This window comes from Triturus cristatus, chromosome 2_1 (genome assembly GCF_964204655.1).
Source record: "Triturus cristatus chromosome 2_1, aTriCri1.1, whole genome shotgun sequence".
Classification (NCBI taxonomy): Eukaryota; Metazoa; Chordata; class Amphibia; order Caudata; family Salamandridae; genus Triturus; species Triturus cristatus.
In genome coordinates, this window is record NC_140581.1 from 485,671,663 (window position 1) to 485,698,257 (window position 26,595).

Consider the following 26,595-nt stretch of genomic DNA (forward strand, 5'->3'; position numbering starts at 1 on the left):
CAAACAAATACATATGATCAGCACAACAGGCCAAACTACTTACTGCTGCTGGAATCGCATGCCAATGCAGGATTATATATTTCCATGTGGCCGTACAGAATGGCGATCAATATATATATATATATATATATATATATATATATATATATATATATATATATATATATATACATATACACAATGTGTTAATTTAGTAGGGCAGGGGTGGTGAATTCAAAGGTAGCATAAGTGTGGCACTGGAAGCTTTAGAGTGCAACCTGAGCCTTAATGTAGTGAGACATGAACATTTGCAGCTTTGTGAAGTATTTAGTGAAGACTAGGAATTTGGCTTGCCAGTTTGGAGAATGAAGGGAAATGTTACTTACCCCGTATGAATCTGTTTGGGGCGTGTAGTGCTGTAGAGTCACATGCTCTGCATACTCCTGTCATCTAGTGGCTCGGAATGTGCAACTTGTTTTTCTTTGAAGAAGTCTTCAAGTCACAAGGTATAGTGACTTTCCTATTTCTGGTAATGCACTTGGGCATCGGCTCCATTGTAAGATTGTTTTTACCCCACGACAGGCGAGGATGAAGTGGCGAAACAAACAGTAAAGGGTGTTCATGTAAAAAGTTAGGAAGAAGCAGCATATGCAACAACCTAATGTTTCAGAGGAGGAATGGTGGGCACAAATAAAGCTACTGCACCACATGCCACAAATAGGTGCTTACAGGGTAACATTTTCAGGTTGTAGCATGTATAGCTGTAGCTCTGCATTGACTAACGCAGTTGTCCTTTCAGTGGTTACTAGCCAGAGGATGTTGCAGAGGCCTGGGAAAGTGTATGCAGGACAGCCTGGCAAACATTAGCTTGTTAATGAACGAACACGTCCAAAGTAATGCTTGGTAAAAGTCTGTGGGGTGGAAAGGTAACAGCTTTACATATGCTAGCTATAGGGATGTTAGCTAGAAAAGTCGTAGATGCCCCTTTTGTAGAGGGTGGAGTGGGGCCTATTTGGGGCAGGCATTTGTCTCTTGGGTTAGCGTAAAAGGTTTGAATGCATTTGACCAACCACTGGGCTATGCCCGCTTTGGAGAGAGAATGTCCCTTGCAGGGTTACGCGAATGAGACAAACAGCTGCTGAGGTTTGCGAAACGGCTTTGTTCTGTCTATGTAGTACATGAGGGCTCTTTTAAAGTCTAGAGTGTGAACAGCATTTTGTGCTCAATATGTGGGAAGAACACCAGGAGTTCAGTGGTTTGGTTCAGGTGGAAAGAAGACACACCTGAGGTAGAAATTTTGAATTTGCCCTAAGGACAACCTTCTCATTGTGGACTTGAAATAAAGGTTCCTATATAGGGTAAGAACTCGAAGCTCACTTACGTACCTGAGTGAGGTTATGGCTACTAACTTTCTAGGAGAGTAATTGTAGAGGGCACAAACAGAGTTGTTCAAAGGAAGGGCCCATGAGTAGTGCGAGAACAATGCTGAGGTTTCATATGGGGAACAGAAGTATCCTGGGTGGGATGACCCATTTAAGTCCTTCCATGAATGCCATAATGACAAGAATCCTGATTAGTACAGCGTGTTCCCTATTCTGAAGATATGCAGCAACTGCAGATAAGTGCAGTCCGATAAATGTATAGGCGAGACCTGACAGCAGCAGGCCTATGTGGTGGGTCTACAGGCCTCCTTGAGGCTGGGCATACACTCAGAAGGGAGATTGAGCTAACCAAATTTCAAGACTTCAGGAGCCAAAACGTGAGGTTGAGCTGCCTGGAGTTTGGGTGTCTGACTCGGAGTCAGAAGTTCTGGCCATTTGAGCAGCCTCTCGTAGGGCACTAGGGACGGGTCAAGAAGAGTGGTGAACCAGGGTTGTCTGACCCACATGAGAGCCACTAGGATTAGAGTGAAGGATATTTGCCGTGGGAAGAGGTGGAAAAGCGTAGGTAAATATCCTTGACCGTCTTCTGCAGAGGCAAAGAGGCCTACATCTGGAAACCTTCAAATATGAAAATAGGGAAGCACAACTTGTTAGTGTCATTTTACTCGTGAACATGTTGCTGCAGCCTGCTGAGCAGGTCTCCAAAGTCGTTCGCTTCCGGCAAGTACTCCGCCAGTAGGTTGTCTTTGTAGTGAACTGCCCACGCCAAAAATGCTCTGAGCAAAAGCCGACAACTATGGTGTGTGTGTGTTGCCCTGTTTCTGGAGGGAATATATGGCGGTCATATTGTCTGTGAGTATGAGGACAACCGAACGTGGCAACAGAAAGCTTTGAGTGCTAACTGGAGGGCCAGTAGCTCTAGGTAGTTGATGCGGAAGACCAGTTAGTGGGGTGTCCACATGCTCTGAATGGTTAAGTCCGATAAAAGAGCCCCTTCCACCAGCATCTGTTGTGATTGTTACTTGTGGTACAGGGTCAAGAAAGTGCCGGCCTTGCAACAGGTTGTTGCTGTTCCACCACTGAGAAGAGCGATGGGTGCTTGTCCAAATCAACACTAGATCCTCCTAAACATCCTTTGCTTGTGACCACTGTTTAGCTAGGCACTCATGCAACGAGGATATGTGTAACCTGGTGCAGGGAACTATGGCAATATAGGAGGCCATCAAGCAGAGGAGGTACATGACAATCTTTACAGTTATTTGGCGATCTGGCTGAAAAAGAGGCAAATACACCTGGAAACAAGGACCCATGCTTGGCAGGGGTAATCTTTTCCCGTGGCTGAGCTGAAGACTGCCCCAAAGAAGGGCTTAAACTGAAGGGGCTGATCGCCTGACTTCACCTTGTTCGAAGTAAACCCTAGGTTGAATAATAGGTCTAATGTGGAGTAGGTATAGGCCAGGCACTGTTGTTCTTTACACTCTTGATCAGCCAATCCTCCAAGCAAGGGAACACGAGAATGCCAGTCCTCCTGAGAAGAGCAGCTGGCAAGGCACTTTGCAGACACCCTGGGGGGCCGTGGCAACCCCGAAGAGTAGCATTTTGAACAAAAAATGCTAATCACTTCAAACGAACCGGAGATACTGGCGAAATGCAGGCTGGATTGGTGTAGTAAAGTGCCCCTATTTGTCATGGTCACCCCACTTTTTGCCACTGGTAGTGATGTTTTTCTACTGATGTGCACTGGTCCATGCGCCAGTGCTCTTTCCCTGAAACAAGGTAAAATGATCTACTTTTCACACAATTAGCACACACTTTGGCACCCCTTGAAGTCCCTAGTAAGTGGTACCCCCTGTTACCTAAGGCATGGGTACCAAAGAGGGTCTCTAAGAGCTGCACCATGTATTATGCCACTTTAAGGGACCTCCATACAAGTTCCATGCAGCCTGCCATTGCAGACTGCATAACATGGTGCAAGCCATGAGAGAAAACATGACTTGGCACACTCCCTGTGTGCCATGTCAAAGTCACTGCATGTAATATACGTAAGCCACCCCTACAGCAGGCCTTGTAGCCCTAAGGCAGGATGCATTATATTACATGTGGGGTAATATCTGCATGAGCAGATATGCCCCTGAGCTGTCTACTTTAATTACTAGATGGTACAAGTGAACAGGGAAGCCATCTTCAGTATATGTATTAGGCACTGGTCACTACGAGTTCCCAAGCCACATGACGGCTTTCTGAAACCTATGGTGTATGGCATCAAACTCCTTGCCTCAATTATTCTGTGCTGTTGCCAGAACATGATTTATTATGGGATACACCCAGAGGGCACCTTAGATGCGCTCCCTCAAAATCCTAACACTATCTACTGTGCTGGCTGGTCTTGTCTAGCCTGCCACTTGCCATGTGACAGCGCACGTTCTGAGGCCAGAAACAATGCCTGCTCCAGAGGAAGGTGTTCAGACCTCCTCTAAGCCCCTTCCCCCTTTGTTTTGCGACCCTGGCATCCCCCAGACCTGGGAGATGCCACCTGAGGCTCATTTGACACCAAGGAAGCGGGAAATCAGCTATGCAAGTAGGCGTGTTGAACTTCTTAGCTAGTCATAACCCTAAGGTGGGCTACCTGATGTGCTTCATTGTGTTCTTGGTGACATTAGGAACTTTGGGACAGGGTTATGCCCACTTCCCACTGTAAGTGGTCATACAGGGGGGTGTAGTGACCCCAAGGGTAAGTAGCCCATTGGCTACAACCCTTCACTCTCCTTAATGCCCCTATATTCAGTATTTAGGTGGCCCCCGACAACAGGAACTCAGATTCACCTGACCAAAGAAGAAGAAAGGCAAAGAAGAGCTGAAGAAAGCAAGAACTGTGGACTAGTTGTGGACTTGGAACCAAACCCTGCCTGCCTGTTTGCTTCTGTCTCACCAATTGCAAAGACCCAACTCGTCCTGCAGTTGTGCATCCTCCAAAAGCCTCGGAGGGCTGCCAGCACTTTCCTAACCCATCCGCATCACCCTTGAAGTGGAGGAGCCACTTCCCTGCAGGTCCCGACCACAACGTCCGGTTCCCCGTTCTGCTGACCAACAGGTCCACTAATGGCACAGCCGCCCAAGATGAGATTACAGTGCTCAGGGAGTTCAGATCCGTCTCCCCACCAAGTTTGAAGACGTCAGGGCCAGCAGGAGTTGCCTTGCACCAATAGCCGGGAACAGGACCCCTTGTAGCAGCAAAGACAAGTTCAATTACCAGCCCAGACTCCCAACACAGACAAAACAGACCTACCAACGAGGGACGTCAGCATCCCCGATACCTCCATCGAGAATTGCCCTGCCATTTCTCCAAAACAGGCGACCTGCAGGAGAAAAAAAAACACCCCTGTACCCAAAACTCACAGCCAGCATCCGAGCCTACTGACGAGGCACCCTTTCCCAAGACACCCTCAAGAACAGAGCCCACCCTTTAGGTTCCAAAGCACTTGTACCCAAGACCTTCCTTGCAGCATTTTTCTTCGTACAGGTTTCTCCATAGACTTCAGAGGTAGCGTTTGAGACTACCCTTACGATCAGCACCTCTGCACCTGGACACACCAGGGCATTTAAATCAAAACTGATGGTGGTTCTAGAGACCTTGGCCTTTAATTACCTTAAGTCCAAAAGAACTACCCTGTAACTCGATTGCAAGAACCCCAATGCTGTATATGTTTCTGCCATAGGATAACGTTACCGCATTCAAGGCTCATGCCTCAAAACTTACAGTTGCATTTTCGAAGTGTCAGACAATCGCCAACTCGAAAACTGCTTAACTAATCTCGCAGATCTTGGTGTCTAAATAAATATTAAAATCTATGCTATTTTTCTTAACTGGAGCAGGATTTCATTATTGAGTGTGTGTCTCATTTTTTGACTCGATGTGTGCAAAAAATGACTAAAACTCCCTTCTGATAAGCCTAAGGCTGCTCAACCTTACAACCACAAATGGAGCACCTTGGAATTGCTAGAGCACGCCCTGTACACTACCTGGACTCTCTGCACAGTGCACCTCATTTTGGTGCACTATATAGAAAGCCAGCTTCCTACAATTGGAATGTGAAAGTAGGCGTCCTTCAAGTCGAGTGAGGTCATGTAGTCAAGGGGTGACGTCCTGGAGCGTGACCATGTCGAAGTGTTCCAAGAGGATGTATGCGCTGAGGGGCATGAGGTAGAGTATGGGCTGTAGCGACTCATCTTTCTTTAGGATAATGAATTAAGGGAGTATACTCTTGGTTGGTGTGGCGGCATGGGCTCTATGACTCCCTTTCGAATGAGTGCCTCTACTTCGTCTTGGAAGAGGCGCTGATGTTCTGAGGAGAGGACGTGTTTGTGCAGAGGGATATTTGGTGGAGTTGCAGTGAGCTCTAGGCAGTAACTCTGCCCTATGACGGAAAAGACCCATTAATCTGAGGTGATCTCATGTAACTGTGCGAGAAACCCCGTGAGCCTTTCCCCGACAGGTGTAGTGTGATCAGAGAGAAGGGAAAGTGAGTCACTGCTTAGTAGGCTCCTTTTATCACACTGCCTTTGCCTCTAACCCAAAAGTTATTCCCTTATTTATTTTTTTAAATATATTTATTAGCATTTTGTTAAAGCAGTAAACAACTTTAGCATTTATTTTCATTAGTTATCACATCAATTTATCACTTAATATACAGCACACAGTTGGAAAGTCTTACATTTTTTACGTTAAGGATCATCTAGCATTAATTGTGCACAAATGCTCCCCTTCAGTGCAGTGCAGCTAATTCCACTAGTGTTGATGGGGATAGCAGTCATGTCTGCGCTTATGCCTTCGTATTCGTGCATTCAAGAAGAGTGATGCACTATCCCATTCCTAAGATGACATGACCGGGTAGGGGGTGTTATTTTGCCATTTATGGCTCCTATATTAAGCTCTCAACATACTGAGAACGAACAATACAACCATTAAAGGAAATTATAGAAAGGAAAAAAAAAGAGGATACAAGAAAAAAAGGAATAAAAAGGATTGAGACCAACGATAGCTCAGGTTGGGCACAATAGTAGGGACCCGAAGGGTGTGTGCGCCCGTTGCAAATCACACCGAGTTTAATCGTACATTGCTGTGGTGTTGCACTGTCAAAGGGGGGAGGGGGGGGGGGAGGGGGGGACGACAACTATCAGTGTATGGATGTTTCCCCGTCTTCGTCTGAACTGTTAGCGTGACTTGGGTGCGCCCAGATGTGCAAGGTGTCCTTCCAAAGATCTGCAATTGGGTGCTTTCGCAGACCCTTCGGTTCCTCTCTAAGCAGTTCCCTGCCTCTCTAAGCAGTTCCCTGCCTTTAGCCCTAGCCGATTTAGTCACCTCCTGTATCCAGATGTTAGTCTGTGGCCCCATTGACTTTTTCCATGTCACTGCTATACGTCTCCGTGGCAACCCCAAGGCTAAGTCCATGAATCTGTTGCCTACTTTCCGTTTAGGAGGGCGGGGACACAGTCTGAATAGGCATGTTACTGCTGTTAGTTCCAAGACCCGTCCCAACGCAGCACTCATTTTAGAAAGTACTGAATGGCAAAAGATCTGCAGCCTCTCAGAACTCCAGGTCATGTGCAGGAAGTCAGCGTCCAGCTGCCCGCACCTTGGGAAGCCCTGTAGCCCCCCCCCAAACTCCTCCCCCGAATGCAGCGCAAAGTCGATGCGGGGTCAGATAGTACAGGTGTACAGAATTGAATGTACTTGAGTCGAGTATTTCTAGAGATCTTTTTGGGAGACTCCAATACCCTACTCCACTCTGGGTCTGTGAAGCTTCTATCTAGCAGCCTTTCCCATCTGTCCCTTAGGTGTGAGAGTGGGGTCAAGGAGGTATCCAACAGCGACCTATAAAACCATTTGATCGGATGGTCTGCCGTTCCCAGGGTGACCAGAGACTGTATTACCGCATGAGTCCCTGGCTCTTCCCGGTCACCTCCCCACAGTTTCCCATAACGCCTGAACCAGCACTTCATACATAAGTAACTGCCCCAGCGGGAATCAACAGCCCTCCACCAATTCAGCAAAAGGGAGGAGGCTCCCGTCTAAGTAACGGTCCCCCACATTCTCGATCCCAGCCTTAGTCCAGGCCGCCAGCTGTCGTTAAGATCATCCAGGGGGGGCCATAGCCAACCAGCGGTAGCACTGGGGAGTAACGCGGGGTTGTCCGGCAATCAGGACATGCATTGTTTCCAGCCCTGCAGGGCGGTGGTCTGTAGGGGCGTATCATAAGGGACCTTGGTAGCTTGGCGAAGGAGCTTCGCTAGCAGCAGACGAGGATGCTGCCCTGGCTCCTTAAGAAAGGTTCCCTCTGGGTTTACCCCCTCCAATCATTGGGCCACCCATTGTATTTGCGCAGCTTGTTGATAAGAGCTCAAAGTACGGTTCCCCCAGACCCACCTCACCCATAGGTCGTCGCAGAGTTTGTAATGATACCCTCCGTCTTCTATCCCCCCCAAATAAGATCCCGCACCAATGCGTTAAGTGGACAAAACCAGGCCGCAGGCATGAGTACTGGCAAATTAGCAAAAAAGTATAATAGTCAGGGCAACATGACCATCTTGGTCAATGATACTCTAGCCATTATGGGAAGGCACAAGGTGCCCCAGAAGGTTACGCTAGACCGAAGTGCCCGCATTGTCCTGTCAAGGTTGCCCTCCTTCAAGTCCACCAGGGAATGATAGATTCGGATTCCCAGGTATTTAAATGTCTCTGGGACCCAGTTAAGTTCCGCGGGGAGGCCCTGTGGTCTTGGTAGCGGTCCCGCCACTGGGAACAGGTGCGTTCTGCGTTTGATCCACAGACCTGACAGCGTCCCAAAAACCTTCAGAAGCCCAACAGCCACCTCAGCTCCACCCCTCCCATCATTTAAATACATCACTAGGTCGTCCGCATATAGTGAGATAATGTGTGTTTGTCCGCCCACTGTCAATCTCAGCCCGTCCCTCCCAGGAGGAAGAGCTTCGCCAGGGGCTCAATCACCATCGCGAACAGCAGTGGGAGTAAGGGGCAACCCTGAGGAGTGCCTCACCCTATCACATATTGTGGGGAGATAGTCTTCCACGTACAACACCTGAACCCATTTCAACCATCCCGGTCCAAATACCAGTTTCCTCATAACTTCGAAGAAATAGGCCCAACTCACAATGTCAAATGCCTTCTCGAGGTCGACTGAAAGAAGTGCCGCCCATGGGAGGGACCTCGACTCCTGATGCTACAAAATGGAGTACCGTCTCTGTAAGTTATACGAAGTAAAGTTATTCCCTTATAACCTCATGTTGAGCAGTCTCATGAAGGGGTCTGCTGGTGCTGCGACTTCTGATAGGAGGAGGTAGCTTTGAGAGAGGTGGTCTTGGCCTCCCTCTGCACTGGGACCTCCAAGAAAAACCTGGGGAGAAGGCGTATGAAGAGCTCCCAGAGCCTTTGCAGTATGCATGTGCTTTTTGATTTTTCGAGCAGCTGGTCAACCTGCAGGCCAAAGAGGTGCTCTCCATTAAAGGGCAAGTTGAGCAGATGCTCTGCATCTCTGGCTTGAAGCCACAGACACTGAGCCAAGCATGGTGGTGAATGAGGACACTAGAATTTATACCGCGCACTGCAGTGTTTGCGGGGTCAAGGGCACACTGAATGGTGGTGCAGGAAATCAGTTTCTCATCAGAAATGAAACTGTGACCCTGTTTTTTTGTACTGGTGTATGAGGCATTGGAGGAACTCTTCCGTCTCGTCTCAGTGTGCCTGATCATACCTGGAGAGCAGGCCGACAGAGTAGGTGATGCATCAATGGGTCGCAGAAGGACTCACTTGCCTGCCGCATCTATCTTCTTGCTCTCCTTCTCTGTTGGGGGTGTGTTCCCTGTGCCCTGGGCATTAGCCGGTTTATAGGCTTTATAGACCATGAGGGAGTCAGGAGCGAGTTGACCCTTAATGTATGGGGAGTAGAATTGTATTCCTTATCAACCCTAGCGGGGATTGCACTGGCTTTAACAGGCTCCTTAAATAGCTCTGGAGCGGTTTTAGGCATTGTAAAGAGTACTGGGTGGAGGACAGCATCCACACAGGAAAGTCCTGATCCCGTAGACCTTCTGCAATGCCACCTTGTGGAAGACAACAGACAATGCAGAACTTCATGGTATGACGTAGTGTCATCTAGCAGAGATGATTTGGCAAGGTAAAGGTCTGGATCAGTGTCCCCAGGTGGGGCGACATCATAGTCATCCCACTGATCATCATGTGCTTCAGGATCATATGGAGCATCATAGAGATCTAGTGGCTAATAAGGACTAACCCCCCCAATGGAAGAGTGTGATGAACCCTCTGGCGATTCAGGCAGAGGGGCTCATTGTGACTGACGTGCAGCTGGGATGGGGGAGGGGTAGATAATGAAGGAGGAGGAGGCAGCAGCGGGGTGGACGAGGTCTAGATGGTATATGCAAGTGCCACGGTCCTAGTGCCTCTTGGTCTTGGCAAGTGGTTCAAGGCTCCGAGCAAAGAACATCTTCAAAAGCCAATTTCCTTTTAGGTGGAATGGGGCTTGAGGATTTGGTGGATGCTAAGTGAAGATACATCCAGTGTTTGATTAGATAAGGATTTGTTTCTGCCGGGCATTGAGCTTCTCCTGAGGGTATTGCAGGATGGGCTGTTCTTGGTACTTGGATGATGTGGAGGGCGGAAGCTAAGGCTCCAGGCGCTAAAGCTGGTTTAGGGCTGGTTGGCTCAGAGGTAGACTTCAGATTTGAAGACAGCCTTGAGGGAGCCTTTGATGCTGGCACCAGGACTTTTGTGGCCATTTCAGAGCCGGAAGCTGGCACGACGTCAGATCCGACAGGTGTTGTCAGAGCTGACTAGGTCACTCAGGATGTGGTGGACCAGAAGACTGACGCTGGGCTTTAGGGCTCAATGCCTGACCTCCTCGAGGGCAGTTCGTGGTCAGTGTCGGGCAGGTGGAGGAGATAGGGATGTCTTACTGAGAGTTGATGTTTTCAGCTGGACCTGGAGGGCCTGGTGTTCCACAGTCTCAAACTCCAAGCTGGAGCTGGGCTCTGGAACCAAGATCAGAGCCTGCTCGGCCGAGGTCTCCGGCTGTGGTTCCTCTTCGACGTCTTGATTCCCGAAGAGGTCCCTGTTGCTGCACCATGAGTAGTCTGGCGAGGTGTCGATAGCGATGGTAATGCAAAGCTGTAGAAAGCTGGCTCTGTATATACTATACCAAAGTGCGGTATAGTGTGCACAGAATCCAGTGGAACCCCAAAGATAGGCAGAGGTAAAAGTAGATAGCACCTTACTCTCTATTTGTGGTAGTGTAAGGCTTTATCAGAGAGTAGTGTTAAGCATTTGTTGTACAAACTCAATTAGCAAATTACGTCACACACTCAAAAACTGAACTCAGCCCGATTTGATTTGTATAAAAATATTATTTAGTTGTGTTTATTTCCTAGAATCAAGCAAGCCTGGCAGAGGTTAGTGTATTTGATCATTTTCAAGGCAGGTTGAACAATACAAGCAAGCTGAATGAAAATGACTTTGTTACAGGTTTGTAAATCTTTTCAATACAGTGAAAATTCCTGTTCGATTACTTTGAATTACTTTGCAGATTACTTTCTGGATTACTTTTTTCTACTCAGGGTGATACACCTAGATATCACACTGGGACATTTCCAGGAGAAAAGGTAAGTAAGCAATTTTTACTTCTTTGCAGTTTTTTTTAAAGTTTATTACAAAACCAACTCCACACGTAGAACATTTTTCAAGGAAAAACAGTCAATGTATTCCTATGGAAAGAAACGAAGTTATCGGTTAACAGGTAAGTACTTTGTTGTGAGAGTTGGTATTCTGGTGTTAGAACCAGGGTTCTCCCAGGGTCAAGGATGCACGCTCAAAGGACCCTCAGCAGCACTAGGGAGGCCGGGTGCAGAGTGCTGTGGCCCAATGTTATCCAATGGGGGATAGGGGACCTCCAGTTGGTGGCTGCTCACGAGCAGGCCACAAGGTTGTGGGAGCAAAGCTCCTGGGGTTTAGCTCAGGGCAACGGGGGATCTGATTTAGCACCCAAGGTACACCCGCAGAGGCGCAGGGGCGGCTGGGTGCAGGATGCTGATTTGGTATCAGATGCCCTGTTGATTTCAATGGGTTTACTCCTGTTTCAGCAAAGACTGCAGCTTCGGGGACAAAGATCTTCTGTTGGAGAGGTAAGTTGGGATGCCTGGGGATGCTGGGACACCGTTAGTTGGGCCACCCAAGGCCATGGGGCTTCAGGTGCAGGGGTGCCTTTAGGCGTCGGGTTTTCCTTACCAGCTCCTGTTCTGGTCAGGAGGATCCTCCAGAAAGAAGCTGCAGTTCACCCGATCTCAGGTCAGGATCGCCGAGAACTCCTTGTGGTGTTGGGCCACTCTGGCCATAGGCGTTGTGTGCAGTGGTGCAGACTCACAGATTTGGCTTTAGCCTGAGTCTGTGGATGAGCAAATCCGGTCCTCACGGGAGACCAAGTCTTTTTTGTGGAATGCAGTGCAGGTCCTCGGGGTTCTTGAGGTTGCTGGCTGCAGGACACACAGGGATTTCGCTTCTGCAGGTTCGAGGTGGGGATAGGCCAGTGGGGCTAGGGCCAAGTCAGTGGGCATCCTCCTCTTAGCTTTAGCACGGCTTCTTCGGTCCTCCTTCTTCCTTTCTTCTTGGTTGGTTCTTGTCTGTAGAGGCAAGGTTCAGGGGAGCCCCTAAATACTAGCTTTAGGGGCGTTATAGGTAGGTAAAGGTTAAGACCAATGGGTTCCTTCCTTCGGGTGGGTACACCCCCCGTTATGCCACCCTCCAGTGGGAGCGGGGCATATGCCTCACTCTGGTCAGCTGGGTCCCCCATCTGCAAGATGGCGGGACTGAGAGTTGAACTTCACCTTGCCTCCCACACCCGAGGGGTAGGGTTGGCAAAGGTGGGCACACCTCCCTGATTCTCCAGCCCAAAGTGGGGGTCAGAACCGGTGGAGGCCAGTTGCTGACAGCAGCAAAAGGCCTGGGGAAGCTCACAAAGGAGGCAAGCCTTTGAACCTTCCCCTTCGTGGACCCTGCCCAACCTGAAGGAGGAGGTTTGCCACTTCATCCCAGGATGTGCATTGTTTCAGGCCCCCGAGAGCAGCAGGCTCTCGACCCAGGGGTCCAGAAACTTGTCTGTTGGTGGCAGCCACTCAGTCAGGTCACTAGACGTTGGTCGACTTTCAGGGGGCATCTCTAAGATGCCCTCTGTGTGCATTTTTCATTAAATCCCACACTGACATCAGTGTGGGATTAATGCGCTGGGAAGTTTGATACCAAACTTCCCATTTTTCAGTAAAGCCATTATGGTGCTGTGGAGTTTGTAATGACAAACTCCAGTACCAGCATTACAGCACTTACAATGTCTAAGAATTGGCTTAGACACTGTAGGGGTACAGGGCTCATGCACGTGTACCCTCCCCACTGTTATAGTGCACCCAGCTTGAGGGGTGGCTGACCTATGCCAAGGCAGTGGGATGTAGGCATGGCACACAGTGATGTGTGCTATGTCGACTCTTCGCTTTGTTCTGCACCAAAACACGCAGCCTGCAAAGGCAGCGTGAGTGTATAAAGAGTACAGGACGTCTAAGGGTGGCACAATAAGTTCTGCAGCCCTTAAAGGCCGACTGTGGCCACAGTGTCCTGGGTACCTCTGGTACCATTTACAAGGGGACTGACCTGTGGCCAAAGAATGCCAATTGGGTTTTGTTTTCAATGCAGTTTTAGGGAAAGAACATAGGCCCTGGAGGGCAATTTCTTACAAAAACTTTCTTTGAGCAAAAGGCGAGGCAGACAGGGCAGGACAAAAGTTGTAAACCTGGTGGTGGCGTGTTCAAGGGACAGGCAGTGGTTGCAAACCTGACAGTGGTCAGTCGAGGAGAATTTTACTCGATACTGCGGCCAGTACCAGAATGGAGTCCTTTCTGTCATGGGTAGAACATTCTCTGAAGACAATCATGGAGTGGGATCCGAAAGGGCAGGGGATCTGGTCGTCGAACCAGATGAGGACTGGAACAATATTGAAGAGTGGGCTGTGCACGGATTGTTTGACTAAAGGGACTGGAGAAACCGAACAGGCCCAAGAACTACCACCGTGAGGTATTAACAGTAACACAATTTATTTACAGCACTTACTAAAAACACAAAAATGCAGTATGAATCACTGTATAAAAAACAAGTTATTTTTCATGATTTATCCTTGTGCACGATTCACAATTATGGAAGAATCGCCTGTCCCACATTACCACCCACACAGGATGCAAGTAAAGCATCCAATTATCAAGGAATCTCGTTCTTGATGATCTACGCACCAACTCTTACCGGATCACAAATCTATGTTTTTTATGTGAAGTATCAGAGAAGGGGTTTTTCAACTAGCCGGAAATATGATTTGAAATTGGGTGTGTCTGTCGGCTGCCTTTCATGTTTAAGGGCCTCCTCTAGTTATCTGTGATCTTTTGTGCCATGTTTTAGCCTTTAAAAGTTGGTCTTCTATTTTTGATAGCAGCAGAAGTGTAGGAAACTGGGTTCTTACTGCAGTACCACCCCACACCTTTTGCCTGGTATTGGGGGCAACTTTGACTGACGTGTACGGAGTCCCTGCTAACCAGGTCCCCAGCACCAGTGTATTTTCCCTAAAAATGTAAAATTGTTCCCCAACTGGCAAAATCTTTAATACCCTTTGTAAGTCCCTAGTAAATGGCACCCTGGTACCAAGGGCCTGAGTTACTAAAGGGCTGAAGCACGAATACTGCCACGCAAAGGGACCCCTCAAAAAGCAGATGCATGACTTTCTCACCCTGAATAAAAACTTCGACTTAGCAATTCTAACAGAATCGTGGCTCAACGATTCTTCATCTCCATGCCTGGACCTCTTAGTCCCTCCCAGCTATAACATTGCCAGGCTGGACAGGCAATCTAGCAAGAAAGGAGGAGGCATCGCCTGCATCTACCGCTCTAACCTCAGTGTCACAGAACTTCTGGCGGATTTCACCGACTCTTGCGAATACCTCGCACTCTCCATTTGTAGCAACTCCACCCTACTGTGCAATTTACACATCATTTATCATCCCCCAGGCATGAACAACTCCTTCACTGACCACCTAATGGAACTCATTACAGCTAAGTTCTCCTCCAACTCTAAAGATATTTTCCTGGGTGATTTCAACCTGCACTGGAACGACCCCAAGGACCCCCATGTCAACACCATCAAAGACCTCCTGACGGCTCAAGCCCTGACACAAGCCTGTTCACTTCCAACACACTCAAAAGGGGCCACCCTTGACTGGATCATCTCCATGGAATCAACAGTCAAGCTTATCGCTATAGACCCGTGCGACTGGTCTGACCACTACACCATCGCATTCCTACTACCTGGCACCCACAAGATAAGGGCACCGCAACCAGTGAATCCTAAACGCTGGATTAGAGACACTAAGAATCTGGACCACAATGAACTGAAGGCTCGCTGCAAATCTAACCTCCCCCCTCGCATATCACAACGGTCAATGACCTCAATAATCACTACTCTGCAACTATTTCGAACATTATGGATGACCTAGCCCAATTAAAGCTAAAAAGAACCCAAATCATAGACAGGAACCCCTGGTTCACTGGATCCCTCAATAAAGAGAGGAGATCCCTCCGGCAATCCGAAAGAATCTGGAGACAGCACCCCTCCGCCGCACATCTAAAACTTCTCCGTCAGGCCAGAAATACCTACAACAAGAACATCCTCAACTCTAAAAAAGAATTTCAGATCTGAACTTTAGAAAGCCAAGTATAGACCCCGCAAGCTCTTCGAACTGGTCAAACACCAATCCAATAAACTGGCCAAAACTTGGAAAGAAACCCCCAAGTCTTTAATATCGTCTAAGGAATTCTCTTCCTTTTTCGCTGACAAAGTCACAGCCTTAGGAAATGAACTTAGTGCCGCCACATACTCTCTATCCCTTCCTGACCTGCCTCCTCCTCCTCCTGCTATGCCCCCACTGACTTCACCTAAAAATCAAGGACTCTGGACTGACTTCAATCTCTATGAAGAAGACTCCGTCTATAAAATCCTATTGTCCCTAAACCCGAATAACCATTTCAACGACCCGCTCCCTTCCAACTGCCTAGCGGCCGTCGCCCAGTCCATTATTCCTAGCTGGACTGCAATAATTAACGCCTCGCTCCAGCAGGGTTCCATTCCTGACTCTCTGAAAGCCGTCCAAGTCCTCCCCATTTTGAAAAAGCCGTAGCTGGATCCAGCCTTCCCCGACAACTTCAGACCTATCTCCAACATCCCCCTCCTAGCCAAAGTGTCAGAAGTGTGTACAACAGCAACTAAGTCAGCACATCAACAATTTCCACCTTCTCGATGACTGCCAATCTGGATTCAGACCTGGGCACAGTACTGAACGACCATGCTCCACATTGTTGACTATGCCCTCCAAGCCCTGGACCAAGGGAAAACGTGCCTTCTAATCCTCCTAGATCTATCCTCGGCCTTCGACACGGACAACCACGAAAAACTACTCTAACGCCTCAAACTCAGGATGGGTTTGGATGGCTCTGTTCTAGAATGGTTTAAGATCCTTCCTCCAAAACCAATCGCAGTGATTCCTAATTAACGGCAACCTATCTGCTCCCTCTCCGGTCACGGTCGGAGTCCCTCAAGGATAAACCCTGTCCCCTACCCTCTTCAACCTTTACCTTGAACCACTTGCCGAAGTACTACGCACAGCGAATATCCCCTACCATATGTATGCTGACAACACGCAGCTCTACATCAAAGCCTCTTCTCTCGAGGAGATTCTCTCCCTGAATGAGGCCCTGAAATCAACCGTCCATTGGCTCACCTCCAATCAACTCAACTTGGCGCCAGGCCTGCTGGCCTGTCAGCAGCCCTGGTCGAAAACTTTGCCAAAGTAGACTCGTCCTGCAGATGTGACTCCTGAATTGAGGGCAGAATACCTGCCTTCGAAAAAGACTCAAAACCTCCTGTGAACAGCGACCCTGTTCAGCAGAAACTCTGAGGCCTATGGAACCACCCAAACCTGACACCTGAAGCGGCTAGTGCACCAGTCGCCTCCGGCCCATGTTCAAGTAGGCCAACAGAGCCAACAAGGTTAACCAGCACTCCAGAGCACGAGCCTATAGTGGCTTCAACCCTCCTGGACTCCCCAATGTCACCTGCAACCTCTTCATGGAGGCCCCCTCTACCGCAACTGCTCCGGTAAGAAAAAACACAACGCCTAAAGACACCTCTGCACCAGTCGGCTCCCAACGCTGATTTGCACCCTGCCGCCCTGATGCCGCTGGGGATTTACTGCTGGTGCTGCCTTGGACCTTGCCCATCACTCACCTTAACTCCTGGAGATTGGTCCCGTAAGTCGATGTACTGTACCCATTTGCAGAACCTGTTCTTCCTTCCATAGGGTAATATTACAGGACTCAGAAATTGCACTGTGACCACTTTTTAACATGACAAGCATTTATATTTAAAAACGTACTTGTCTGAACAATTTTTCTCTGTTGCCTAAACATCTATAAATATACTTACTATTTTTATATAGTGGCGTGGATCTAGCTATTGAGTCATGCTGTAATTTATTAATCATTGTGTGTATTTGCAAATGTTTTACACAACTGTGTTGAGCCGAAGGCAGCTTGACCACACTACCCCCTAATAGAGCACTTTGGGATTGCATAGCAAGACCTGTCCACTCGTAAGGGAACACATGGACTCTTTACACAGTATATCAGATTCTTGATATATCACATAAATTATGCCAGTCTCCTACAGGAAGTCAGCTATCTTGAGACTTACAACCTTAGCAGAACACACCTAATCAGACCAAACTTATGTCACTCATTACCAGGGTGCCATAAGGAGTCAGCATGATCTACAGGTATGGAACGAATGTACAGAGACCAAAGATTTAGACCACAAACTTTTCTGCTGTAGAACCGACTACTTCGGTTTGTCATTTTCTTCGCTAGTATGTGCATTCTTATTTTTTGGCCCTACCAGATGTGTAGGACAGCATGCTCAGATGGTAGGTGGGTGGATTTGATGTGGGGGAAATCATTTTGTTACAAATATAAAATAAACTATGCTCTAAAATTGCTTGCCGCTTTATTAATATTGAAAGTTCAGTACAGGTTTTCTCTGCGCAAATGCGGTGTCAAAACAATGGCGCTGTGTGTTAGCACGATTGATATTTCTAATTTTATATACCCTTTACTGTGAAATTAACTTTGTTACAATTTTTCAATGATTAGTTTTCATGCACAATAACTACATTTTTGATGAGATTTTTGCATCAAATTAGTTTTATTTTCATACAAGCCAATGTTCCAAATAAGATACGGTACATCTGTAATCGGATTCAATTTCAACAATGAAAATTATCTAATTAAAATGGATTTGACTGAAATGTGCCCATTGCTTAATGACAGGCTGTAACAAGTAAATAGGATCTCCAAGTCCTGAACTAGGATAAGACAGGACATGTTTGTACCTGCTAATGAATACATATGAGTATCGTATTGTATCTATTTGGAATCTCTACTGAAATATAAAATTCAATTTAGTAAATACAGCAGTGTGCATTAACCTATCTTGTACTGAACGTGTACATGAGTACACCTGGCTTTGAAAGGAATATTTTGAGGGTGAACGTCCATACCCAAGTATGCCTCAACTCTGCGGGAAATCAAATTGGAGCGAATATTGAAACAATGAATTAGTTTGAAAAGTCTGCAAAACGCAGAGTAGGAAACCAATTCACACCTGACACAAGACTGTTAGCCAATGTTCATGACTAGAATTGGAGCTGACTGCAAGTACAAATTGGGGTGAAGATAAGAGGACTATAATTAAGCAATACAGATTATGGTACACCATTTTGGATCACAACTTTGGTGTTCCTTTTTCACTGCGTCAATAATTATATGATTTATAGCATGCAATGTGTAATAGGTTCCAGGAGCTATTCAAGAAAAGCAACAGAAATATGTTTATACACCTCAATAAACTTCACATTTTCAAGTGCATGCAATTTCTGTTCATGTGATCTAGGTCAAATGATTGATGTTTTATTTTGAATACACATTTTACAAGTAACTGACAATAGAAAAACGTCATTTTTCACTGCAAGGTAGAGTGCATAGTAGCGGACATTCAGAGGCGGGGAAAGCAGTGGGGATCACTTCTAAAGAGTAAGTGGGAGGGTAACAGCGGAATTTCAGAAAGAAGTTGTTGCTGAGATGTGATGCTTTGACATGAACAAATGTCTCCGCTACAATTGGTTCTGGGAACCATTAGGAGATTTGTTTGGTTTGAACAGGGTGTAGGGGAATGATGGTGTTTCATTCTGTCCTGCATACAGATGGGTGCAGAGTCCTCTATCGACTTTTATGTGAGTCACAGGATACTGAAAGCACTCTTAACCAGTTGAAGGATAGTTTAAAAAATATATAATTTAAGCAGATATTATACCTCGAGAACTGTGTCAAGCGCCTTCGACACCTGGAAGCTTTTAAGTAGCTTGTCATGTTTCTTCAAGTGATCCTTCACAGGTCTGCTGACAAAAATGTCTTCCTATAGAGAAAATAATTAAAAGTTAAATAGAATGTAAACCCCTAGCACTTTAAAGTCCTAGACATGGCTGTGCATGCCTTTTAAAACCAAGAGGAACTTCTAGTAAAATGAATGTTTTAACAAGACATAAAATACAACTTCAAATAAAATTGATCAATTTACAATTTGGGAGGCAAACAGGACTACAATTGGGTCTCACCATATAGGCGAGTGAATACAATACAAGCAACATCCTAAGGGGCTTGGCCTAGTTAAGTGGGGGCTGGGGAAAGAAGTTATGGTCGTGGACAAATGGCAGTTATTACAGGTAAACCTGCTTCCAGCATAGAGTAGGTAAAATATTTTAATGGCAAGAAAAGACAGTTAAGTCACAGCCTTATACCAAGTACTGCATGACATATTGCTATTTACCAGTATTCAATGTACTATCACAGAGGTATTTTTAAATATTCATAACAGTGAAGCCAACATTGACTGATTAAACCAAGTGATCACCCTCCTTCACCAAAACAGATGTCACAGGTGGACACATTTTTTTAGAACACACTAAGCCCCTTTAAACCGGAGTATCTCTCTCTTAATCAAGAGTTCCCCTGGAGCTCCCCCTTTTATGTTTTTAAAACTGTACATTTATTCATTGATTTTTCCTCACAAGTGTGTTAAAGTGTGATGTATGTTCACTTTGGTGAGGAAGTGCAATGCCTACCTGCCCTAGATTATCCAGGCACAATCTTTGCAGGGAAATCCTTGGTGGCCGGACATCATAGGGATCGCCCGAACCAAAATCCTCTGTGAAAAATATAGACATGCGGCCAGACAACTCCCTTAGTCTCGAGAAACAAGTAACCACTCTGGCAGGCACTTAAAACCTATTGTCGACCTATTCCAATTGCATATTCATCAGATGATTGTTCAGTCTCTCATTCCACCCCGCCTAGACTACTGAAACATCCTTTTCTTTAGGTTATAGGAAATCTATCATTAAGAGATTACAATTGGTCCAAAACAAGACGGCCAGATTGCGGTTTTCCCTCCCAAAGTTTTTCTCTGCTTCTTCACAAGCTCCACTGGCTGCCGTTGTGGAGGCAAATCCAATTTAAAGCCCTTAGCACAGTGCATAGGATCTTTAAAGCTAAGGTGCTCCCATCATTTCTGATGTAATGCGACCCATCTCTCAACCAAAGCACTTTGCTCGGATGAACTAAATCTAGCGGGGACTCCTTGGTTCCACAGGAAACGTGGCAGTGGCCGCTCTTCGAGTTTTAGCTCTGGCCCTCTTAAACAGTGTGCCTCTCGAGCTAAGAAATATCCAGAATCACTCTGATTTCAAGAAAAAACGTAAAACCTGGTTTTTCAATTATTGGGAGGTATTATCCCTTTTGCTAGCTTTGGGTGCGATATGCTGGTAAGTTGGTTCAGCACTGGGTTTTCCCCATAGCTGAGGCAGTTATGTGCTTTATAAACCCAACTAATATAACATAACATTGACCGCTTGCTCACTTCCACAAAGGTTAATGGTGCTCAGAAAACTATCAGCAGAGACCATGCCCACAGGTGCCTGTTGACTCCACAATGACATCTACTCTCCCCGTTTACAAAACGAATACTTTTGGGGTGTAGATGAGTGGGAACAAAAAACTGTACCTCAACATTTACTTCAAGCAGTATTCCCACATTTCACTGGATCCAAAACACAGTTAAACCTCAATATCATGATTCAAGGCAATGGGATAAGGCACATCCCAAAACATCAAATATCAGATGTAGGAGGCAGGCTCTGTATGTGGAATGCCACTAGGTGGTTATACCGTGCACAGAGTTCAGGTGTTCCCCAAAAGTGTAGAGGGCTCAATGTAAAACCCAAAGAGCTCTATTAGTGTTAGCGTGGGCGAGCAGCCTCAGGCCTAACACAGAGGAGTGCAAGCCATTTATTGCACAACATTTACCAATAATGGACACCCGACTCAAAAAGGAGATCCACACCAATTGTAGAAAAATAAGCTATGTTTGTATTTTACTTTAAGACCAAGGTCTTCACAATAAGGTAACCATGTGTTTAAATATAAATACTTTACACTTTCAAAAGTCGACATTTAGAACGATTTCTGACCAGTTCAATGTCCTACATGGGGAAAACGATATTGCAGTTAAACAGGTAAGTATCACACTCACAGTTCCAGTCTTTGGGACCAAAGGTCAGTAAGAGGCAGGGGTCAGATGAGTACCAAAACTGCACCACTAGCGGCACAGGGGTGACCGGGGTACAGAGGTCAAAATCGAAGTTCAGCCAAATGCCTTACAATGGGGACTAGGGGTGCTCGAAGCCACACTTCTTGTAGATAAGTAAAAAGATAGCAGGGGCCAAGCTTTTGGAGGTAAGCACGGGGGCCACATACATATACCACTAGCGGCACAGGGGCAGGCGATGCAGGATGCAAATTCAGCCTTGGGTGCCCAAAGCTGTTCAATGAGGATTCTGCTTCAGACAAACCGGTTGCAGGCTTCACACCGGAGATTGCAGGAGGGAGATTGACAGCAGAGGAAAGTAGAGATGTGAGTCAGCTCACCAAGGCACAGGGTCTTCGGGTGCAGGGGTGTCTTTAGAAGTCGGAGCCTTCTTACCGGAGCCAGTCACGGTCAGGGGGAGCCTCTGGATTCAGGCTGCAGTGGTGTTCAGGAGACATCAGCCAATGCTGGACTCGACGCCAGGATCGCTGGGAAGACTTCACTGGACAGTAGAGAGACTCAGGCCGTGGGCGTCAGGTGCAGAGTGGGCAGGAGTCATGGTTCCAGCTGGATCCGGAGACTTTGGATTTGGATTCTTCTGGACAGGGCCGATGTCCTCAGGAGATATGGTCTTTGTTGAAGTGTGGGCAGTCTTCCTCGGCTTTCCGAAGTTGCTGACCACAGGGCAGGTGTTGTCGTCTTTGCAGAGTCTTTAAGCTGGAGACAGGCTGGTAGGGCTCGGGCCAAGTCAATAGTCTTCAGGCTTTGCTGCATGGTGTCGTCTTATCCTTCTTCTTCGTAGGTTGCAGGAATCAAGTTTCTAGGTCTGGGGAGCCCCAAAAATATATAATTTAGGGGGCGTTTTAGGGGAGTAAAAGGTAGGGCCTATGGGCACCTCTGCCCAGGATGTGTATTGTTTGTTCACGAGCTTCAAGCACCTGTATGTTCATAGCAAACCAACAATAAGGCTTTTGCAATCAGACAGCCATGATGTCTGGCAGGCATGAACTAAAACCGGAGAATCATTTGGAAAAAATAAAATTAAATAAGTATGTAACAAATGCAATACCGGCTTCTCCTTTGCAACGGGCCATGGGGAAACGATCGGGTCAACATTCCAGGTGCTTAGGAAAATAGCAGCCAGGGAATACAGAGCCATTTCAATTCTTACGCGCTCACAAACAGGCAGAGAAACACACGCAGAAACGGAGCTTAGCCTGTCTCAGCATGTATCACACAACTGCAGCTAACGGTATCAATTCCTTGTCATAGACAGAATAACAGAGAGAGTTACCAGAAGCCAGAAGGTACACATGATTGGTGGAAACGTTGGAGCCCGTCTTGGCCGCCGTCCTCTGATGGAGTACCGAGAGTTAGTGGGATCTCAATCTGTCCTTCTCCAAATAGACACGGAAGTGGAGAAGGACAGAGAGAGAAGGCAGGTGGTGACGGACGAGAGAGCCAGGGCAGACAAGAGGAATGGAAAGAGATGGGGCACACAGAAGAGGCGAGGGAGAGGAATAGCGGGAAAAATAAAGGGGCAGATTATTAGACCGTGAAAGTAGCAAGATAAGAGGAAGGAAGTGCAAGCATTGGACGCGCGGCCGTAAAAGTAACGTGGCCGCGAAAGCGAAAGTGATCGTAGGGACGCACTCTGTGGTGGGGGAGGGGCAGAGCGAGGCGCTTGGGAGAGCGCTGTAAGGTTTTATGAGCCATGACGGAGAAAAGACATATGACGGCTGCGCGAGTGCACGCACGTGTAACCGCAAGCTTGAGGCCAGCAAAAGCCACTGGTAGCACTTTGAAAACCCACTAACTAAATGTCTTGCAGGGCAGCGCATGCGCTGGCTCAGGCGAGATCTAAAAACGAAGCGGGACAGAGTTAATGCCATGAAGGCTCTCAGTGCAGAGTTATAAAGAGTATACAAAAATCAGGAAGCATTCAAAATCCCAAATGGGCAGCAGCATCAAGGAAAGCTCTGGCTCACCCCCAAAATCAAGAGGCTTTTATACATAATTTGTGCATATAAAATCAATCTTTCTGCAGATTTACCATGCTGTGAGCAAATATAACATTTCTTCAAAAAATCAGAGCATGTGAAAAATAAACACCATATTCCCTTAATACCCAAGAACTAACCTGCTACATAAATACGTATTCAGCACCCTCTTTGCTAATGTTATTTGGAGATGTTCAAATAGAATAAGACACATTAACAATAATGTGTTATGTGAATGAATAGGTCTCAGTGAGCAAACGGACGACCTAGTGAGTAACATGGTGTAAGTTATAGCTAAACTGGGTAAGGTTCATCATGAGCAGAACAATAACAGTGGAAATAACCCAAAACATTTCAACTTGACTGTAAGCTGCTGAGCAAGTGGAGGGAGGATGTGAACAGTGGGAGGAAAAGTGGAAGCTCAGGATGAGTTACAGAGGTGACTTCCATCTTACATGAGATGGTGTTTTGCACTAAACTGTGGCATAGTTAACAAATTATAAAAACACACATACACATTATAGAATAGTTATTCCAACGGCTAGCACACTATATCAGTCTATATGTGAAACCATATGTATCAATTTATTCTGCACATTGTTAACGATATATAAAAATACAAACTCATAAAAATCTTTAACACCTGTCAACAGTCTGTTTCCAAGCAAAACGGAGGGAAGCTTTTTCCAACCAAAGTGATGATTGACAGCCCAAGCAGATACATAGGTAAAGCAGAGCGCCAAAACATGACAAGCCACCATCACTGGAGTGATAGCAAAACAAAGCACATCTCCTTCAAAAGATTTTCCTTTTTGAACAACCAGGAAGGGGTTAAGGATTGTTTAAGCAACACTATCAGGTGCTCTAACTATGGAGTTATTGAACTGGAAATTAAAGTCTGCTCTTTGGGCCTCACTCCTAGTGAGAAAACTATGCACAGAAGAGCTGTCAGGAGGCCATGTGCACCACTGAGAACACCAACAATGCATTTATGGTTATATGTGGAGCAAAACCCAAAGAGTAGCCAACTCATCCTGAGGAGTACCCAGCACTACGATGTGCTCAAGATACAGTTGATGGAGCATAAGCATACCTTTTCTTGGTCAAACATCATTGTCGAGTTTGATACACGTAAAGGACTGACTGATGATTAGCCGGTCATCCCTGCAAGGTTACACGTGTACCTCTAAATATAGATAAGGAAGAATATCAGTCACATTGAGGGCAGGTGTTGGGCTCTTTATGAGTCTCAGACTATGAATCCTAGATATGAAAATGCACACTTATAAATATAGGAACCATATGCCTGACTCAGGGATACCACAATCAAAGACAAGGCAACTATCTTTAAAAACCATTAACTTATGAAGGGCTGATATTTTTGATGGCCTCTTATCTTTTATATACTATTTTGGGCACAATTCTTCATTCTGGACCACAGGAATGATGCATTCCAACCCTGGTGCAAGCACACAACCACAACCTGGTTAAACTCTTTGCGACCTGTCAGTTGTAAAAAGATAACATGCACACCTTTAGCCCCTACACTACTCCCTGCATATAGAAGAAACTCACACCTAAATTAGTCCCATATCTCCCTCTTCTCAGCCGTTATGAAAAAAAAAACACCTCACTAAAAAGCTCAGACTAAATATACATATTGTTTGAAGAATCCTAACCCAGGGATTAGCCAACAAAGCCATGATAATATTGGCTCAAGTCTGACAAGAGATCCTTTTCATTGCACATCAACACAAACGTAATAATTATAAGACACAGAAACACAACATACCACTTTCTTCAATATTATTCTAAAGCAATATCAATAGCCTATGTGACAAACTTAAAGTTGTGCTGTATTCTACTCAACTAAAGGTTGAGCACTCTCAATACCCCATAACTCTGACTGCTGGCACTCACATTGCCCATGCTCAATCCAAGCTTGAAAAGATAATGCACATCATTAACAAACAAGACATTCTAAATCAAGAAGGACAACTGGCTGCTGCCAAGAAAATCAGTCACCTACAAAGGCCATGTACCTTGCTCAATGTGCATTCTACCTTCCTTACCAACCTATTAATAAACTTTGTTCACGAGCAGAAAGCAATCTCCCACCCTGTAATGCCTCCAGGCACTATACATCTTCCCTAACAGACCACCCATCTAGCCCTTTTAACCTCTTGTCCAAATTCACCTTTGATACTAACAACCATAGAATCAAATGTCACTGCAGTCCGATCTAGCACAATCAATGCTCTTGCCTCACTCAACACCACACCCTCCCAGATCAGACTGAACAAACACTCAAACAAACATATAGGGCAAAGTGACGTACCTCAAATACTGCCTAAGCCCCTCTAGCAACGTCACCTAAATGTAAAAATGCAATACTTGTTTTTAAGAAAAACAGCAGAGCCAACAATTAAAAAATAAAAATAATCACATAGGACACTGGTAATCTAGTCTCCCAAAGGTCCACAAAGATCTACTGGACCCACTTGGTAGACAAATTCTATTAGGCTGTGGCTCCGTTCTGGAACTTCAAGGCCAATTGATTAACATTTTATTATTGGCTTTGTCCCCTAAACAACAAGCTTTATCAGGATAGTTCACATAAAATCACCATAACTGAAGGCCCTCCATTTGATAATCAAACCAAACTATTTCTAACAATGAATATCAAATCCTAGTATACAAATATTCCCCAGAATGAAGGGATGATGGCCATTAATGACATTCTGAACACAAGACAGTTTACAATTAAAGTGCCAGCTGGCTTCACAATGTCCCTTCCTGGCTAGAGGTAGGCCTTACCAGGAATTACATTTTATTTGATTGGTATTATTATAAACAATATACGGGGGTTATTTTTGCAGGCATTTTTGAAAAAACAATTTGCTTTCTCTAATGACAATCATTATCAAGATCGCACCCCCTGCTGGAAGATGTACATTTAAAATATATGTTTTTCACCCAGAAAGGTCCACATTGATATGTTTTTAATCTGGAAAGGTCCCTCACATACATTGACATCTTCTGGGAGTCATTTAAAAAAGTTACCAGCAACTACAGCAATAAAATATTTCCTTTGCTGGATTTTACTTTTAAAGGTGTGGAATATAAATTGGGCACTACACTCTACAGATAACACACAGATTAAGAATGGACTCCTGAAATACAGGAGTTTCCATCCTTGAGCCTTTAGCAACTGTCTCTCCTTCAGCAGTGGCTGCTGGTGACATTTGAAAGTGGTGAAGCGTTCAAGTTTGGCATGACTTTTATTTAGTGAGCAACGCAAGCGAGTTTAATGGACAAACATGGGGTTCAGGCTGGGTCCTCATCCAGAGGAAAAAATTGAAAAACGATTGCCAA

General features: G+C 46.0%; 1 protein-coding gene across 2 annotated transcripts in view; it reads right to left on the bottom strand.

The window, feature by feature from the left end:
- UTP15 (UTP15 small subunit processome component) overlaps window positions 1-26,595 on the bottom strand; it is a 360,659-nt gene that overhangs the window by 70,876 nt on the left and 263,188 nt on the right. For both annotated transcript variants that reach the window (XM_085632333.1, XM_085632332.1), the window contains exon 11: window positions 18,893-18,994. In XM_085632333.1, coding sequence (XP_085488459.1) covers window positions 18,893-18,994 — 102 coding nt within the window. The remainder of the gene's footprint in view (window positions 1-18,892; window positions 18,995-26,595) is intronic.